The sequence below is a fragment of the Xenopus tropicalis genome, chromosome 7 (assembly GCF_000004195.4).
Source record: "Xenopus tropicalis strain Nigerian chromosome 7, UCB_Xtro_10.0, whole genome shotgun sequence".
Classification (NCBI taxonomy): Eukaryota; Metazoa; Chordata; class Amphibia; order Anura; family Pipidae; genus Xenopus; species Xenopus tropicalis.
In genome coordinates, this window is record NC_030683.2 from 118,140,192 (window position 1) to 118,160,040 (window position 19,849).

The 19,849-nt window shown below is 41.2% G+C and overlaps 1 protein-coding gene across 3 annotated transcripts; it reads left to right on the forward strand.

Annotated features, from left to right (window-relative positions):
* Positions 1–662: 662 nt before the first annotated feature.
* On the forward strand, positions 663–18,310 carry gbp6 (guanylate binding protein family member 6). 3 transcript variants are annotated; one of them, XM_031904833.1, is made up of 13 exons: positions 663–891; positions 989–1,118; positions 4,464–4,585; positions 8,040–8,245; positions 8,373–8,500; positions 8,604–8,713; positions 10,036–10,229; positions 10,529–10,771; positions 11,027–11,310; positions 14,301–14,513; positions 16,463–16,565; positions 16,645–16,838; positions 17,932–18,310. In XM_031904833.1, exons 4-13 carry the CDS (start codon positions 8,044–8,046, stop codon positions 18,145–18,147), a joined length of 1,887 nt encoding a protein of 628 aa, XP_031760693.1. In that variant the 5' UTR covers positions 663–891; positions 989–1,118; positions 4,464–4,585; positions 8,040–8,043; the 3' UTR covers positions 18,148–18,310.
* Positions 18,311–19,849: the final 1,539 nt, after the last annotated feature.

Sequence of the window (19,849 nt, forward strand, 5' to 3'; positions counted from 1 at the left end):
GGCGGCCTGGCCATTTTTCTGCCTGGATGGTGCGCTGTGCTAAGAATTGACATATAGGAGGCAGGCAGACAAAAGTACCAACCACCTTGATAAGTCCCAACAGTCTCCCCCCACCATTTCCAAGAAAAGGGCAGTGGTCGACAGTTGTACCTCTTAGCAATACATCTTTCTTTTAATTAACCTTGCTTTGTATTTATGTAGTTTTATGTAACAGCGAGGCCTCCCCAAGCCCATGGACACTTTTGCCTTCCTGTCGATGCTGTGAAACAGTGCAGCTCAGACACCGTTGTGCGGCTGCTGTACATCTTAGAAAGGATAAGTAAACCTTGAAAAAAAACCTGAATGTAAAATTGCTCAGGTTGTTTTTCTAAGCACATTTGCAATTTATATTCATTATTTTTTTTTTTTCGGTTTCAGAGCCATTCGTTTTTTATTAACTGCCAATATAATACATTTTGTAACAGAGCCACCTGCTGGTCCCTGTAACTGTACAGTGAAAATTGCACTCTGAAATGGAAAAAAATAAATAATGTAAATGGCAAAAGTGCTTAGAAAAGCCACCCTCAGCAATTTCACATTCAGTTTTGTTTTTGCTTTAGACAAGGATATATGTGGCGCAGAATCTGTATATTGTCCATTATCTGTAATGTCACAAACAGCTATAGGCACAATTAAAATGAGAATATAACAAGAATTATTCAGTTCTCTCACACTTCCTAACTAATGCTCAGTGGGCTGCACCTACCCCCACCTACCCCTTATGTTTCAAAGAGAAAAATGGAGGTTGGTTTTCAGCTTTCACTTTCATTCTGAATAGAACTGTCGATATGCTGAAAAGCAAAGTATAGACAAGTACAAGGGTCTCAGAGGGAGATTCTCACAGTGAAAGGGGTAAGAGCTGGGGCTTATTTTGAAAATACCTATATATATATATATATATATATATACACGGTATGATACTAAATCTTTAGATTTCTTGCACTACCAGATTAACAGGAAAAAGAAACTGGATTAAAGTGCAGAAAGTTGCTTTCAGTTTTGTTCTGACGGTACCAAAGGGAAGGTATAAGCAGAGACGCACAGTGAGGCGCAGAGAGAGGAGCCTTATACACTGACTGGTGAGTACTATATGGTTCTGTATGACATCGGGTGTGGCTATAAAGGTTAGACTCTCCAGCCTCTCCCTCACCTTACACCCAGGTTAGAAAGTATAGAGTGCAGGCATGCCCTTAAACGGCTCCAACACCCCTATGAAGGGTGAGGCATGCTGGGAGCTGCAGTCCAGCAACATCAAGGTTGTATTCTTAAAGCAATATTGCACAATAAAACTTTCCCCCAAATCCCCAGGGCCAGCGGCTGCATTAAAATGCAAGAAATCCCCCAATGAGAATCCCAGCTGATGTGAGTAAATCCGGCTCCCTGTTCTCTGTTCCTGCAATTGGAGTTGGGAGCAATAAGCACAGTTTCCCAGCACTGAACAAGTCTGTCCCTTTATCCCCATGTCTGATTCCTGTGCCATATAATGACGGGAAAATGCCATCATTATCTCTATAATATAAGATAACAGGGAGATGGCTGACACAGTGCTGGGAATCAGCATTCTCTTTGGTCACAATAAGACAGCATCATGGTTGGGTTTACAACACCTTTAATGATTCCATTTTCCTTAATTCACCAATTAAAGGAGACATATCCTATAAAAATTATGAATGTACCAGTGAATTATACTCCTCTTGATATAGAAGGATTGTGCTTAAAAAGTTGTGTTTCGGACTGAAATTCCACAAAAACCCCACTAGCCCCGCCCCTCTGTTCCACTTCCTGCTGGCTGAATTCTCTGGATGAGCTGGGGAGCCGGCGGCACTCCGTACACTGCACTGTAGGATAGGAACCAATAAGCAGCTAGGCTGACCTGATAGGGAACTGAAGCCTGTCTTTGCTTGTGTGAGTGCAGGGCTGTGATTGGCTCTCCCCCTCCTACTGTGCTTCTGGCAGGGACCGTTAGGACACGCCCACTCTCCATTTCAAACTCGGACAGAGAAGTGATAGGATCTATAGGGAGCTCCAATAAAGGGGCCATTGTTACAGAGAGGATTAATGTTTAGCCCAAAGGGAAACCAGCACCGGATATTATTCATAATTGCCTACAATATTAGGGTTTTCCCATTTATCCTATATGTCCCCTTTAAAGGGTTCATTCACATTCAAACAGACATATTTTGCCAGCAGTCAAATGTCTGATATGCACTTAAACAGACAGACTTTTCCTTTCAGCATTGAAAGGGCTGAGGTATAATTAAAGTTCAGTGTGAAAATGAAACTGGGTAAAACAAATAGACTGCGCAAAACAAAAAATGTTTCTATTATAGTTAGTTAGGCAAAAATGTAATCTATAAAGGCTGGAGTGGGCAGATGTCTAACGTAATAGCCAGAACACTACTTCCTGCTTTCAGCTCTCTAACCTCTTAGCTAGTCAGTGACTTTAAGGGGGGCACATGGGACATAACTGTCAGTTAGTTTGTGAGCACGCAGGTCAGGTTCAAATGCAAACTGACTGACAGTAGTGCCCTGGCCATTATGTTAGACATCTGCCCACTCCAGCCTTTATAGATTACATTTTTGCCTAACTCACTATATTGAAAATATGTTTTTTACCCGTGAGCCACACTCAGAGGTAAATAGTGTTGGGGAGCAACACAAAAATGAAAAAAGTTCTTTGGTGATGCCATATAAAGGCTGTGATTGGCTATTTGGTAGCCCCATGTGGACTGCTAGCCTGTTGGAGGCTCTGCTTGGAGTACAACTGTCTCTGTGCTTCCAAAACTTGCCTCCAAGCCAGAAATGTAAAAATGGCACCTACTTCAAAGGGGATGATTAGCAACATGTTGCCCCTGAGCCACTGGTTGGGGATCACTAGCATATACCATAACATGTAAAATACATGTAGTGATACATACCAGGCAATGGCCAGGCCCGGATTTGTGGAAAGGCCACAATGTCCTGGGCCTAGGGCTGCAAATTTTTAGGGGTGGCATGCTGCCGGATTGCTGTATTGCTAGGGAGCCGCACCTGGAACAACACTACATGTTAGAGTCCTCAGCCAGCTCCATGTTTTCTTCTTGCAGCGCAATGTACATGTCTGGTTTGGGGCGGGTCCTTAAAAAAAGGGACACTGCTCCTTTGCTGGTCGGTAGGTCATGGTGGCAGTTATTGGTGGGGTTGTGGTTGGCGGTGAGGGGCAGCCTGGCCTAGGGGCTCAGAGATTTAAAATCTGGCACTGGCAGATGATTATGCAACATCATCAACAAGGTGGATCAGTTTAGCGGCTGCTGGCAGGAAGCTTCTCAGCCATTACTTCCATAATAACTCCTTCATGCAAACTGAACTGCACAGGCTACGGCATCTTCCTTCACAAGAGAAGCGAGTTCTTCAACGTCAGGTCTTCACTGGTTTCTGACCTTTACCTTCAGGCTCCCCCTCTCCCACAGTCTGCCCACAAATAGTGGAGAGTGGGAGGTAGATTTGAGAAAGTGGCGGATTGCCACGAAACGCGCCAAGCTTGTGGTTATGCCAGCAATATTTTAATTCTGCCTGGATGGTGCCCTGTGCTAAGAATTGGCATATAGGAGGGTGGGAGGCAGACAGACAAAGTACCAACCACCTTGATAAGTCCCAACAGTCTCCCCCCACCATCTCCAAAAAAGGGCAGTGGCTGACAGTTGTACCTCTTAGCAATACATCTTTTTTTTTTTAATTAACCTTGCTTTGTATTTATGTGGTTTCCTCCCCAAGCCCATGGAAACTTTTGCCTTCCTGTCGATGCTGTGAAACAGTGCAGCTCAGACACCGTTGTGAGGCTGCTGTACATCTTATAAAGGATAAGTAAACCTTAAAAAAAACCTGAATGTAAAATTGCTCAGGTTGTTTTTCTAAGCATGTTTGCAATTTATATTCATAAATGGTCCCTGTAACTGTACAGTGAAAATTGCACTCTGAAATGAAAAAAAATCATGTAAATGGCAAAAGTGCTTAGAAAAGCCACCCTCAGCAATTTCACATTCAGTTTTGTTTTTGCTTTAGACAAGGATATCTGTGGCGCAGAATCTGTATATTGTCCATTATCTGTAATGTCACAAACAGCTATAGGCACAATTAAAATGAGAATATAACAAGAATTATTCAGTTCTCTCACACTTCCTAACTAATGCTCAGTGGGCTGCACCTACCCCCACCTACCCCTTATGTTTCAAAGAGAAAAATGGCGGTTGGTTTTCAGCTTTCACTTTCATTCTGAATAGAACTGCCGATATGCTGAAAAGCAAAGTATAGACAAATACAAGGGTCTCAGAGGGAGACTCTCACAGTGAAAGGGGTAAGAGCTGGGGCTTATTTTGAAAATACCTATATATATATACACGGTATGATACTAAATCTCTAGATTTCTTGCACTACCACATTAACAGGAAAAAGAAACAGGATTAAAGTGCAGAAAGTTGCTTTCAGTTTTGTTCTGACGGTACCAAAGGGAAGGTGTAAGCAGAGACGCACAGTGAGGCGCAGAGAGAGGAGCCTTATACACTGACTGGTGAGTACTATATGGTTCTGTATGACATTGGGTGTGGCTATAAAGGTTAGACTCTCCAGCCTCTCCCTCACTTTACACCCAGGTTAGAGTGCAAGCATGCCCTTAAACGGCTCCAACACCCCTATGAAGGTTGAGGCATGCTGGGAGCTGCAGTCCAGCAACATCAGGGTTGTATTCTTAAAGCAATATTGCACAATAAAACTTTCCCCCAAATCCCCAGGGCCAGCGGCTGCATTAAAATGCAAGAAATCCCCCAATGAGAATCCCAGCTGATGTGAGTAAATCCGGCTCCCTGTTCTCTGTTCCTGCAATTGGAGTTGGGAGCAATAAGCACAGTTTCCCAGATGGGAAAAATGCCATAATTATCTCTATACGTAAGATAACAGGGAGATGCCTGACACAGTGCTGGGAATCAGCATTCTCATTGGTCACATTAAGACAGCATTATGGTTGGGTTTACAACACTTTTAATGATTCCATTTTCCTTAATTCACCAATGAAAGGGTTCATTCACATTGAAACAGACATATTTTGCCAGCAGCCAAATGGCTGATATGCACTTAAACAGACAGACTTTTCCTTTCAGCATTGAAAGGGCTGAGGTATAATTAAAGTTCAGTGTGAAAATGAAACTGGGTAAAACAAATAGACTGCGCAAAACAAAAAAATGTTTCTATTATAGTTAGTTAGGCAAAAATGTAATCTATAAAGGCTGGAGTGGGCAGATGTCTAACGTAATAGCCAGAACACTACTTCCTGCTTTCAGCTCTCTAACCTCTTAGCTAGTCAGTGACTTTAGGGGGAGCACATGGGACATAACTGTCAGTTAGTTTGTGAGCACGCAGGTCAGGTTCAAATGCAAACTAACTGACAGTTATGTCCCATGTGCCCCCCCTTAACTCACTGACTAACTAAAAGGTTAGAGAGCTGAAAGCAGAAAGTAGTGCCCTGGCTATTACGTTAGACATCTGCCCACTCCAGCCTTCATAGATTACATTTTTGCCTAACTAACTATATTGAAAATATGTTTTATTTTGAGCAGTCTGTCTACTTCATCCAGTTTCATTTTTAGACTGAACTGTTCCCGTAAAACCACATGTAATATTATTCAAAGTGCCTGTTTCATGTATTTCACACATATTCAGAGCCTGTCTGTTTCTGTTCACTGTGCTCTGCTGAGCAATATTGCCCGTTAATTTAATTACAGTTTTTAAGAATATTTTTTCACAGAATATATTTCATAGTTTATACATTAGGGAGCATTGTGACTATGCTGTGTTAGGGGCACCGGGAGACTGGCACAATCTCTTACATGTTCCTGCCTGACCCTGTGTCCCTGCATCATCTTGTGCCTTATTTTGACTTTGCAACTGACTGTGCATGATACGTGCAACGTGTAATGATGGGCGTTGATTTGTTGCTGCTGCAGCATTTCTTGGCGTCTTCTCTGATTTTCGCACCATTTCGCCTTAGAATCTTATTTCCACATTGTACCCTTGCCCAGACTGACTTCTGTGCCTTCAGATCCTGCTTAAAGATATACAAGAAAACTTTTATTTACATCTCTCATAATATTGTCTTTGTATGTTATTTATAATTTTGCCTCAAAAGTATCTGCCCGGTGCTGTTTAATTTATTACATGTAGTGGGCCAATTAAATCTCATACAGCGTGTTTGAGTAACTTACACCGGAATGCCGCTGTCCCTAACTGGCGCCCAATCGCTTGGGGTCTTTCTCCAGATCTCCTCATCAGGGCAACAGGCTGCCCTTGCTAACTACCTTTGCTGCCTCTCACCTTCAGGGGTGCAATGTGGCCCCCTGGATCCCCTCAGTGCTGGAAATCTAAGGGGGGGAAGGGTGGCGTTGCAAGAGCCAACACCGAGGCAAGCTCCTTAGGTCTCTCCTATCTCGTAACTAATCCTAAAAGGCTCAATGTCCCGCCAGGGCTGTCTTGCAACTCTGTCTGTCCTGCCTTTAGATGTTACTAAACCAAAGAAGAAGTTTGTGGCTTTTGCACTTCCCTCTTTAGACTCTTTGAAACCGGGACTTCCCTTCTCTGAAAAATTTCCAGGGGACATTTCCTAGGGGCTGGTGGCTGCTGGCCACACTTAACAATGTCTTAATTTATTTACATTTGAAATATATTTATATGTCATCTCCTAACAAGCTTCTCAGTATGTCTAGCATGGGGCCCTTGCATGTACCAGCCAAAGCAAGGAACTAAACAGGACAAATTTAACTTGGAATAACTTGGAAGGCTGACAGAGTCAAACATAGGGTTGCCACTTGTCCGGTTTTGACTCGGACAGCCCAGTTTTTGGAAGAGCTATCTGGGTCAAAACACCTGCCGGGCATACCCAATCTGGAAAACCCCCCACAGGGTCCCCCACCCTGACGTCTTCCCCTGAGCGCACGTGAATTTAACACATCAGTGGAGGAATGGTCGGGCAGGGCGACCGCCGGAAAGGGTCGGGTCTGGGCCCAGTCCGACCCTGCACCCATGGACCCTGCACCCTACCTGCAGTTAGCCACCGCAAAAGGTGGCAACCCTAGTCAAACCAAACGCAGATTTACAAATTATTCGCCCCAGTCACATGATATGTAAATACAGGTATGGGACCTGTTATCCAAAATGCTCGGGACCTGGGGTTTTCCAGATAAGGGATCTTTTTGTAATTTGGATCTCCATGGATTAAGTCTGATAGAAATCATTTAAATATTGAATAAACCCAATAGGATTGTTTTGCCTCCAATAAGGATTAATTATATCTTAGTTGGGATCAAGTACAGGTACTGTTTTATTATTACAGAGAAAAGGGAATCATTTAACCATTAAATAAACCCAATAGGGCTGTTCTGCCCCCAATAAGGGGTAATTATATCTTAGTTGGGATCAAGTACAGGTACTGTTTTATTATTACAGAGAAAAGGGAATCATTTAACCATTAAATAAACCCAATAGGGCGGTTCTGCCCCAATAAGGGGTAATTATATCTTAGTTGGGATCAAGTACAGGTACTGTTTTATTATTACAGAGAAAAGGGAATCATTTAACCATTAAATAAACCCAATAGGGCGGTTCTGCCCCAATAAGGGGTAATTATATCTTAGTTGGGATCAAGTACAGGTACTGTTTTATTATTACAGAGAAAAGGGAATCATTTAACCATGAAATAAACCCAATAGGGCTGTTCTGCCCCCAATAAGGGGTAATTATATCTTAGTTGGGATCAAGTACAGGTACTGTTTTATTATTACAGAGAAAAAGAAAATACATTTTAATAGTTAGAATTATTTGCTTATAATGGAGTCTATGGGAGATGGCCTTTCCGTAATTCGGAACTTTCTGGATAACGGGTTTCCGGCTAAGGGATCCCATTCCAATGAGTGCACGTAGGATCAAAAAGACAAATTAAAAAAAAAAAACATTCTCTATTTTTCTTCCTGCTCCAGAATAATGTCAAGAGGAGTTGTGATGTCACACCCTGTGTGTCTAATTGAAAATCAGAATACCCCAGAGGGGTATAAACTCGTCATCAACCAGAAAGCAGTGCAGATCCTGGAGGACATCACGGAGCCGGTCGTCCCTGTGGCGATCGTAGGGAAATATCGCACGGGAAAATCTTATCTGATGAACAAACTGGCAGGAAGCAATGATGGTGAGAATGGCGTCATTTTATAGTTTAACCCCATAGCTACCAATCAGCAGTTTGTTCAAACAAATGAAAGTGATAGGGATTCTATTGGCTACTTAACATTTATTTATGTTCCTATTTCCTTTCTTAGGATTTGCTCTGGGGTCCACCATCCAGTCCAAGACCAAAGGCATCTGGATGTGGTGTGTTCCTCACCCACACAAACCTGGGCACACCCTGGTACTGCTGGACACGGAGGGACTGGGGGATGTAGAAAAGGTCAGTGGGTGGTCATTACCCATTATATATTTTTTTTACATTTCTGTATAATTTGCATTATTGCATAGGAATCCTGAACAATTTCTCTTTCTTTCTGGTACAGGGAGACCGGAAGAATGATTCCTGGGTATTCTCACTGGCGGTTCTTCTCAGCAGTACTCTGGTGTATAACAGTGTCGGCACCATTGACCAAGAAAGCCTGGAGAAACTCCAGTATCCTTAGTGGGCTTGTAATAAAAGTACATTAAAAGTACATAAAAGTCATTTTCAATGCTGATGTTGCCTTTAAAGGGAAAGTGAACTCTAAAGGGGTCATCTACAACCTCATGGGGCAGAAGTTCAAGAGGAACTGTGCCTCCTGGGGCTGTTGCAATCTGCACAGAGCATCATATTGAAAATCTAATGTTCCGTGCATAGAGGAGCATCAGGAGATGCAGCCCAGCCTTGTCGGTAGGCACCTTAGGACAGGTGGTAAGTACAGGCCCCAATGTGGACTGCACCTCCTTCCGATCCTTGACTTGCATGTGCAAATGATGCATTAGTGGAGTAAAGGGTGGAGGGAAGGAAGCCTACAAGCCTCCCCCTGTCCACCTATTTCAAATCTATCATGGCCTCACGCAGGTCCAGAATCTCTGTAAGTCTCTGTGCTCCAAAACATAGTGGGCAAAGTACAAAAAAGTGGCATTTTTTTAACTTTGCACACTTGCGTGGGGCACTGTAGATGACCCCTTAAGGTTTATAGCACATAAGAAAAGGGGTTTCTGCTGGGAGCTGACTACAAATAGATTTATCCAAAAGCAACGGGACCTCCTGAGTATTCGTGGAAACGTTTCACCACTCATACAAGCAGCCTGTTCAGTTCAACAGAGCGGGTAGGTAATTCCCTCAGAAAGTGCTGTTGCTTTAGACATTTCTACTTATTTGTACAGTACTGAACTGAAGGACTAAACATCTTGATAGACAAATAGATTAATTGTTTCCTACAGGAAAATACATTTACAGTATTTCTTAATTGTCTTCCTGAGTTACACTGAAAAGAAGGTTACATCCAAGCGTATTGCTCATCACTTAATGGAACCAACAGAGACACAGACCATATGGTACCTTTGGTCCCACCTAGAACCCTGAGTTACAGTTCAGTCACAATTCATTTTGCCTAGAGGTTGAACCTTGTTGCTCCACTCAGACTGAGTATCCTCTATCTCACCCAAACTGCTCCTCTCCCTCTCCTAGTAGTTACCAGGTAGGTTGCTATTGAATAGAATACATCTGCAAGTCTCCATCTTAGGTGAAAGGGGTCTCAGTCTAATCCATCCTCTACCTCCCATCCTCTACCATTGGTAAGCCCCCTATTTAAGTATAGCCTCAGCCTGTAGTGCAACTGCAATGGTTAGCACTTGGCTGGATCCTAAAATAGTGGATTTGGGGCATCCCTAAAATGGAGGGAAAATTGGCTCCTGATAAAACATAGTGAATGCAATAAAGAACTTAGATTGTCTTTCTGTCAGTCCCCTAGTTTTCTTAGCGCATCTCAGTTATGTAACAGAGCTGACAGAGCGGATAAAGCTTAAAGCCAAGACTTCCAATGATGATGATGAGTCTGCAGAGTTCAAACGGACCTTCCCATCCTTCATATGGTGCGTCCGAGACTTCACTTTGAAGCTGGAGCAGGAAGGGAAACAAATTACAGAGGATGAATATCTACAAATGGCTCTTAATCTCAAGCCAGGTACTATCATATTTAGGAACTGATTGGGAATGATCAGAGATCATGTGGTTGATGCGTTATTGTACTCTATTATTTGGTGGAAGTAGAGGCTGCAAAAATTGCACCAGGCTTAGTAACCCACAACTAAAAAGAAGGTATAATTTACTACTTAACTGTTTAAAAGAAAACATCTTATGGTTGCTATGGGTTACTAGACCTAGTACAAATTTAATGGCATTACCTAGTTTCCTAACATTCTTATAAAATGAAGGACACTTTTGCACAGTGTTATAACAGTTACTAATTTTTCCCTCCCCCAGGCTTCAGTAAAGCAGCACGAGAATACAACTTCCCCCGGGAATGTATCACTCATTTTTTCCACTCCCATAAGTGCTTTGTGTTTGAGCGCCCAGCATCTACAGAGGACCTACAACGCCTGGAAGAACTTTCAGAGTCACAACTTGAACCCAGATTCGTAAAACAGGCGCACAGATTTTGTGACTTTGTGTTCAACAACAGCCAGACCAAGACCTTGGCAGGAGGACATTGTGTTACTGGGAGAAGTAAGTTATAGCCACCCACCCATAAGGTGTCCATAGGGACGTGATGAATCCTTATGGAATTCAACTCATTGTATTAGTTGTCTGAAGGCATGAAGTAATGGAGACTTCCTTGGCTTCCATGTGACATGGGCGATAATCCAGTCAATTAATGACCAATGACCAGTTGGTCTGATCCATCTAGGTCTGTCTGAAATGTACATCAAACATAGGACTTGTTATTAAACTGAGTTAATGCTTGACATCTGTTTATTGCAGTGCTGGGGACTTTGGCTGTCACATATGTGGAGTCTATCCGGAGTGGCTCAGTCCCCTGCATGGAGAACGCTGTTCTGGCCCTTGCCCAGATTGAGAATACAGCCGCCATTCAGAAGGCACTGTCTGTCTATGAGGCTGAGATGAAGCAGGCAGAAGGCACGTTCCCTACAGAGACACAAGATGAGTTCCTGAGCAAGCAAACGCAATGTGAGAAGAAGGCAGTGAAGGTTTTTATGGACAGGTCATTCAAGGATGATAAAAGAGAGTATCAGGGCAAACTCATGGTGAGTTTAGTAGTAACTCATTTTTATAACAGTGAAAAACATCAAAACGTTGTAGCTAAAACTTCCCAATGTATTGTCATTGCAACCTATTGGTTAATAGCTGCACATCACACAGATGAAGGAAATATTCACTCTGAACCAGTGATCCCCAACCAGTGGCTTGTGAGCAACATACTGATCCCAAACCCCCAGGATCTTGCTCCCAGTGGCCTCAAAGCAGGTGCTTATTTTTGAATTCTTGGCTTAGGGCAAGTTTTTGAGGCATCAAGATCATGTGTACTGCCCAACAGAGCCTCCTGTAGTCTGTCATACCACATGGGGCTACCAAATAACCAGCCAACAGCATTTTTGGGCTTGCATTGCTCCCTAACTTTTTTATATTTAAATGTGGCTCATGGGTAAAAAGGTGGGGGGGGGGGGGGCATTGCACTAAACAGATCTGCACTGAGCACTGGGTTGTCTTGCCTCTAATTCAGCAAGAAGAATATAATAGTTTTCTCAGAAAGCCTTGTGAGTTCAGCACATAATGTAGATAAAAGGCCAGGTCCCAGCACAGTCAGCCATGAATCTGTTAGACTTATGCAAGCAAGCTGAATTAATTAGATATAGACTTGGGGTAATGACATCATTTTGAGTTACTGCCCATTTGTCACCTACAGGAAATTGCACTCACCCATGTGAGACCAAATGCCCATTTGTGTTGCTTTCTATGTAAGGCATAGGCTTGAAAGAAGCTATTTGGGGGGAATATTGTCCTGTCCTCCTTGGGATCAATTCAGGTACAATGTCTTCACTTGGAGCCCTGTACTAATGACTGTGTTACTGGGGTGCTATGCCCTTTAGTCAGTCTTCAGTGGAGTTAAGGGCTGTCTCTTATAAACACTAGCTGCCTCTCGCCCCTTAAAAAACTCAGAATTGTTGCTAGCCTTGCTCTGGCCAACCTTCATAACTAGCACTGGTACTTGGGTCTACATTACTAAGGCTCTGAAATATGCATTAGTCAGAAAGAGACCCAAGACATATATACAGAATAGGGATGTCAACAAATAGTAGACCCATACCCTAACTGTACCCACCCGACCTGGACAGCAGATCCCCATCTGCTTATCTACCTGTGCCTGTCCCGCCCCATCTCTGATGTCACAAAGGGGGAAGGGCAGGCGCACACCTATAAATAGACGCTGGCGGGAGTGGAAGTGGGGCACAGTTAGGTCGCGAACCTGAATATGTTGTGCGAGTGTTGGCCCAAAACCACCCAACCCATGGGTTTTAGGGCAGCCCGCACATCACTTACACAGACCACTCCCTTCCATAAGTTTAGGAAGAGTCTAAACAGTCCTGTGTATATAGCACTAGTGACATTGTCCTATGCTGCTTACTCATTAAAAACAATGATCTGATGGAGAGCAAGCTGAAGAAAAGCAGTAATGAGAAATATGTAAAGAGTCTCTGACCTGAATGTGGGGAAATTGCACTCATACCATGGGCCCCAGTCAAAGTAGAATAACGTTGAAGATTATGAAATGGATTGTGAACCCCAAAAATACATTTGGCAAAAAACAGTGAAATAAAATAAAAATCTACTTTATATAGTAAATAAAGTAGCCCCTATTGTAAAATATAGGTATATTATAAGACACTGAGGAGTTCCTTATAATATATAGTGAATAAAGTGTCCCCTATTGTAACATATAGGGATATTATAAGTCACCGAAGAGTTCCGTAACCATATAAAAGCATGAGGCTAAAGTACGAGTGCTTTTAAACAGGTCATGGAACTCCGAGGTGACTTCAAATATCCTCATATTTTACAACAGGGGGTACTTTATTATAATATACACGTTTTAGTGAATTATGTGACAAAAATTACATCATTACATCAGTTTGGTCCCATAGGGAAATTATTAACCTGTACATTATAAGGGCATAACAAACAAGCCTAATGAGTTTCGTGCCAGATGAGCATAGCCTATAAGCTGGTGCAAAAACAGCGTAGAATTAGAAAAGGGATCCCTTATCTGGAAACCCGTTATCCATAAAGCTCCGAATTACGGAAAACCCCTCTCCCATAGACTCCGTTTTAATCAAAGAATTCAGAATTTCAAAACTGATTTCCTTTTTCTCTGTAATAATAAAACAGTACCTTGTAATTGATCCCAACTGAGATATAATTACCCCTTATTGGGGCAGAACAGCCCTATTGGGTTTATTTAATGGTTAAATGATTCCCTTTTCTCTGTAATAATAAAACAGTACCTGTACTTGATCCCAACTAAGATATAATTACCCCTTATTGGGGGCAGAACAGTCCTATTGGGTTTATTTCATGGTTAAATGATTCCCTTTTCTCTGTAATAATAAAACAGTACCTGTACTTGATCCCAACTAAGATATAATTACCCCTTATTGGGGGGCAGAACAGCCCTATTGGGTTTATTTAATGGTTAAATGATTCCCTTTTCTCTGTAATAATAAAACAGTACCTGTACTTGATCCCAACTAAGATATAATTACCCCTTATTGGGGGCAGAACAGCCCTATTGGGTTTATTTAATGGTTAAATGATTCCCTTTTCTCTGTAATAATAAAACAGTACCTGTACTTGATCCCAACTAAGATATAATTACCCCTTATTGGGGGCAGAACAGCCCTATTGGGTTTATTTAATGGTTAAATAATTCCCTTTTCTCTGTAATAATAAAACAGTACCTGTACTTGATCCCAACTAAGATATAATTACCCCTTATTGGATGCAAAACAATCCTATTGGGTTTAATTAATTGATTTTTTAGTAGACTTAAGGTATGGAGATCCAAATTACAGAAAGACCACTTATCCGGGATACCCTTGGTCCCGAGCATTCTGGATAATGGGTCCCATACCTGTATATGAAACTAACCCGTATCTCTACAGGTTTCCATATTATATCAAGAAGGTGAAATTAACAGCAGTGCAGCAGACTTCTCAGTGTATATTGTGTCTATCCATAGGGGGACTTGCAACAAAAACATCAAGAGTTTGCTAAACGCAATGAAGAAGCATCGATACACAAGTGTCAGGATCTCCTGCAGGTCCTCAGTGCCAATCTGGAGAAGGGGATCAAAAATGTAGTGTTCAGCAAGCCTGGGGGGCACAAGCAGTATTTGAAGGAGAAACAGAAGATAATGGATACCTATAACAATAGCCCTGGGAAAGGGATAAAGGTATGTTTAAAGGGAAACTATACCCTCAAACAATGTAGGTCTCTAAAATAATATATTGCATAAACAAGTTCATATGTAAACCCCCCCGCTGCTTGTGGGGGGCACAAATCTGCAGGTGATGTCTGCCTGTACTGATTTCTCCCACCACATGAACCTGACCAAATAAATATAAATACATCTTAGCTACTTTGTTTACATCCAGATATTCATTGTATTGGCAGTTAATCAAAACATAAACAGCTCCTAAACTGAACAAAAAATAATTAATGTGTAAATTGCAAAATTGCTTAGAAAAGCAACCTGAGCAATTTTGCATTTATTTTTTTTAAATGTTTACTTATCCTTTTACAAAAAAGTAGCCAAGAAATTGTACATTATTTTTTGGGGGGGTTCTGTACCAGCTCAGCATAACCACAGTCCTTTAGTTGGTTATATCTGTATCTCTGAAGATGCCCCTAAATCTTTTCTGCTGGTTCACTACATGCTCTTACCTGAGCTTCTCAACAGCTGCCCTCAGCACACTGAGCTTGTGCAAAGTCACTGACACTTCTAAATCCAAGATGGTGACCTCCTGTGCACAAGGCCTGAATCATTACTGTTATAGAGATTCTGAAACTTTAGGCCTGTGCAGTAATTTCAGAATATGAAATACAGAATTACTACACATATTTATTCTTAGGGTTTAGTTCTCCTTCAAGGAATACTGTCATGGGAAAACATGTTTTTTACAAAATGTATCAGTTAATGGAGCTTCTCTTGCATCCTGCATTGAAATTTGTAGAGCAAACTGATTTTTTGTGGGGCTAGCCATATTAGATTCCTAGGTGCCCTCAATCATGTCACCTGTGCTCTAATAAACTTCAGTCACACTTTACTACTGCTCTACAAGTTGGAGTGATATCCCACCCCCCCCAGCAGCCGATCAGCAGAACAATGGGAAGGGAGCAAGATAGCAGCTCCCAGTAGGTATCAGAATAGCACTCAATAGTAACAAAGCCAAGTCCGGCTTGGGACTCCTCCAGTTACATGGGAGTAGGAGAAACAATAGGTTAGCTGAAAGCAGTTCTAATGTGTAGCGCTGGCTGAAAGCTCAGACTCAGGCACAATGCACTGAGATGGCGCCTACACACCAATATTACAGCTACAAATACATTTGTTGGTTCAAGAATAAAATTTTAAATGGTAGAATCAAATACCAGCAATCTAAACAGTGTAATATAGTAATATAAACAATACCATAAAAAGCATGAAAGAATCCCTTTAAATACAGGATAACAGGATTAACAGAATTAACTACAATATTTCACAGACAGTTGGTCGGTACCTGTGCTGGAGTCAGACTTCTGTTAACCAGAAACCAAATTCTTTTAATATATTAGTACAGGTAAGGGATCCCTAATCCTGAAACCCATAATCCAGAAAGCTCCGAATTACAGAAAGCCCGTCTTCCATAAAGTCCATTTCAATCAAATAATATAGAATTTTAAAACTGATTTCCTTTTTTTCTGTAGTAATAAAACAGTAACTTGTAATTGATCCCAACTATGATATAATGAACCCTTATTGGTTGCAAAAACAATTCTATTGGGTTTAATTAATGTTTTATTGATTTTTTTAGTAGACAAGGTATGGAGATCCAAATTACAGAAAGACCCCTTATCCAGAATACCCTTGGTCCCGAGCATTCTGGATAACAGGCCTATACCTGTATTGTTATTATAAGTATGTATATATTTTTCTATGCTGGCCCCTAATTTATCTGTCCTACAGTTAGTCTAGCCTGGCCCCCGGGGTAAGTGGGACCCTAGCAACCTTATAACTGTTTAAATTAGAACAGAAAAAAAGACAATTGCAAATTGCCTAAGAACACTACAGTCTACATCATATTAAACTGTAATCATCTCCATTAAATTATAGGCAATACTTTTTATTATGTCTTTCCAACCCAGGCTGCTCTGGTTCTGCAACAGTTTATAGAAGGAAAGAAGAACATCGAGATGACGGTCCTGCAGGCTGACGAGTCTCTGACAAAACAACAGAAAGAAATGGAAGGTGGGAGAGGAGAGATATACATATATTTATAGTGGGACAATTTGGTGTATCATTGATGGCGTTTTCTATCTCTAATCAGAGGAAAAAATGAAAAAGGAAGCGGCTGAGAAGAAACTTCAGGAGGAGAAGGAGAACGCCAGGCAACTGGAACGGACGAGAAAGGAGCAGACTCAGAGACTGGAGCAGCAGGCCATAATGCTGAAGGAGAAACTGGAAGAGGAACGGCACATGCTTCTAAAGGAAAATGAATGGATGATTAAGGAGAAAATGAAGGTAGAGAAATTCCCTCCCATAGGGCAGATATACATAGTGATAACGATCCCTTTGGTTTGGGTTCACCCTGATACTCTGTGGTCTTATGAACATAACATGAGCTGTGGGGATGCGCAGTACTGAGCAATAGTGTTCATGGATTCAAAGGGAACCCTAAAATTAATACCCGCCTTCACCTGCCAGGATCCCTCTTAGTGGGTTATTTTGTGACATTTCCACACAAATGCTGTTAAACAAACTTGCACCCCAACTTGTTCCCACAAGCTTTACAATACAAACCATACCTCAGGTCTTCTGAATACACAGATACATATGATCCGCCGACTATGGGGCAAGTAGAATGCTCATTATATAAATAGTGCATCCAAATAGCTGATGATTTAAACCCATAGAAACACACATTAGGGCTCATGTACAATTAACTTATTAGTAATATCTAATTATTTTTCATTACATTTAGCTATGTCATACATTTGCATGGGATAATATAGAGTTAAATCTCTGCTTACTATAGCTCTATGCTACTTTATTAAGGTACTTTATAAACCAGGTCCCATAATACAGGTATGGGAAAAGCTATCCGGAAATTCTTTATCCAAAAAGCTCAGAATTACCAGAAGGTCATCTCCCTTAGGCTCCATTTTCATCAAATATTTCAACTTTTTAAAAATATTTTTCCTTTTCTCTCAAGGCAAAACAAAAAGAATTAAGTTTTAAATTATTTTTTTTTTGGTATAGAGATCCAAATTACAGAAAGATCCCCCAGGTCCTGAACATTCTGTATAATAGGTCCTATTCCTGTACAAACTTAACATCCAATTAGGACAAATGTGCAGTTACAAAACACAGTTCAACCTCTTCAGCCTCAGGTACATAAGCAAAATCCAAGCAGCTGGGAAACAACAAGCAGAGCAGAAATTCAAAATGTAAAATGTTTTGAGCGCAAAAATATTCAAAATTCAAAATGTTTTGAGCCCAAAAATATGGCATTGAGTTTATATGGATACGCGATATTGCACCCGATTTTGCCGCATGATCCATTGGGCCCAGTATCTGTCCTTTGCTCAGTCTCGCCTCTCTTGTGTCTGTTTAGGAAAGAGAGAAGTTGGCGCAGGAAGGGCTCCATAACAAGGCCGGGATGCTGGGGGAACAGGTGAACGCTCTGCAACATCAGAATAATGAGATCTCCAGCCCCAACTGGATCTTGGAAGGCATTGGGACTCTGGTAGAAGTGGCGTCACTTGCCCTACCAGGGGCCTTTGGCAAAGCGGCAACTGTGGTGTCCAGCTTTATAAGACGAATATTCTGATGTCTAGTTATATGATAAAATTACTAATGTCAGTTGAAGAAATAGTTAATGTCTTGTATTTCCCTGGCATCTTATATGCAATGTGCCTTTTGTGCCTGTGAGCAATGGGCAAATCATTATTAAATGCTGATCCAATGTTCTCCTATATTATTGGTAACATCAATTCTGTGTCATAGCCATGTCTACTTGTCTTCTGTATCTGTTACACACTGTCACAAACCTCTGCTAGTACTGCAACAGCGACAGTTACCCATAACAGAGGGGCCACTACTGACCTGAATGGTTATGCACATGCTACCACCAAATGCTTCTCTGATTCCCCAAAATGCATTACATGTGCATCATATAAAGTTGTAAATCCCATCCAAAGAAAATATATTTAATTTTTTCAGAGTATTCTTATCACTTTTACAATTTACATTCAATTTATATTTTCTTTCCTTTTCATGATATTAGTGGTTCTACTCTGTGGATATCAAGCATTTTCCACAACAGCCACCATGGGGTTAAATTACTTGCACATTTAGCTAAAAGCTTTAAAGGAAAACTATACCGCTAGAATTGATACCTTACCACTAAGTAGTCTATATCATATTAAGTGGCCTATTAAAGAATCTTGCCAAACTGGAATATATATATCAGTAAATATTGCCCTTTTACATCTTTTCCCTTTGAGACGCCATTTAGTGATGGGCTGCGTGCTCCCTCAGAGATCAGCTGACAGGAAATAATGCAGCTCTAACTGTCACAGGAAGTAGTGTGGGAGTAAAAGGCAGAACTGTCATTGGCTGATGGAGCCTAGCATGTATGTGTGCCTTGGCTTGTTTGTGTGCACTGTAAATCCTATGATCCCAGGGAGCGGCCCTTAGTACTTAAAATGGCAATTTTCTATTTAGGATTACCCAATGGCACATACTACTAAAAAAAGTATATTTTTATGAAAACATTTAATTTAGATGAAGTAGGGTTTTATATATGAGCTGCTTATAGAGACCTACATTGTTTGAGCGTATAGTTTTTGCTTAATCTGGCCATACACTGTATGCCTTATAGAACTGACAGATATCTAGTACTAGTCCCTATATTTGTTGAGGTAATGAAAGCAGAGCAGGCAGTAACACTTCCAACACTTTGCTCTATATATAAGCTGCAACCAGCCCTATTTCTATACAGCTAATAAAAACAAGGCCAGAAGAGAAAGCCTTCCAGCAGAAGATGTGTATTTAAATATGGAAGAACCTAAAATCTAAGGTTAGAATGAGGGTAAAGGTGCTGTAAGTATAAGGTGACAGATAACATACTTTGTATGGGGAAACAGGAAAGTCAGGTTTGGCGTGTAGTTAGGCATGTGCTAATATCATTCTGTTCCTCCGGCACCGTTATTTAGTTGTTCTTTCTGAGGGGCAGAATAATGATATGAACAAAATAGTTCTAAAAAAAATGAACATAACATAGGTATCTGTGCATGGTACAGTTCTACTATCCAGTGCAAAGTGTACTGAGCTGATGCCTTATACCAGTGGTGTATGTCGGAAGTGTTAGGCTACTGCTTACCAATTTAGCAGTATAAAACTACTAATACAAGTGGCAACTCACTTGTGTGTCTAGGGGAATAATTATAATCTTTGGCTCAAATTATTTATATAAAAATAGGTATATGTATTGTTTGTTAAATGAACAAGCTACAGCATAAATAAAAATA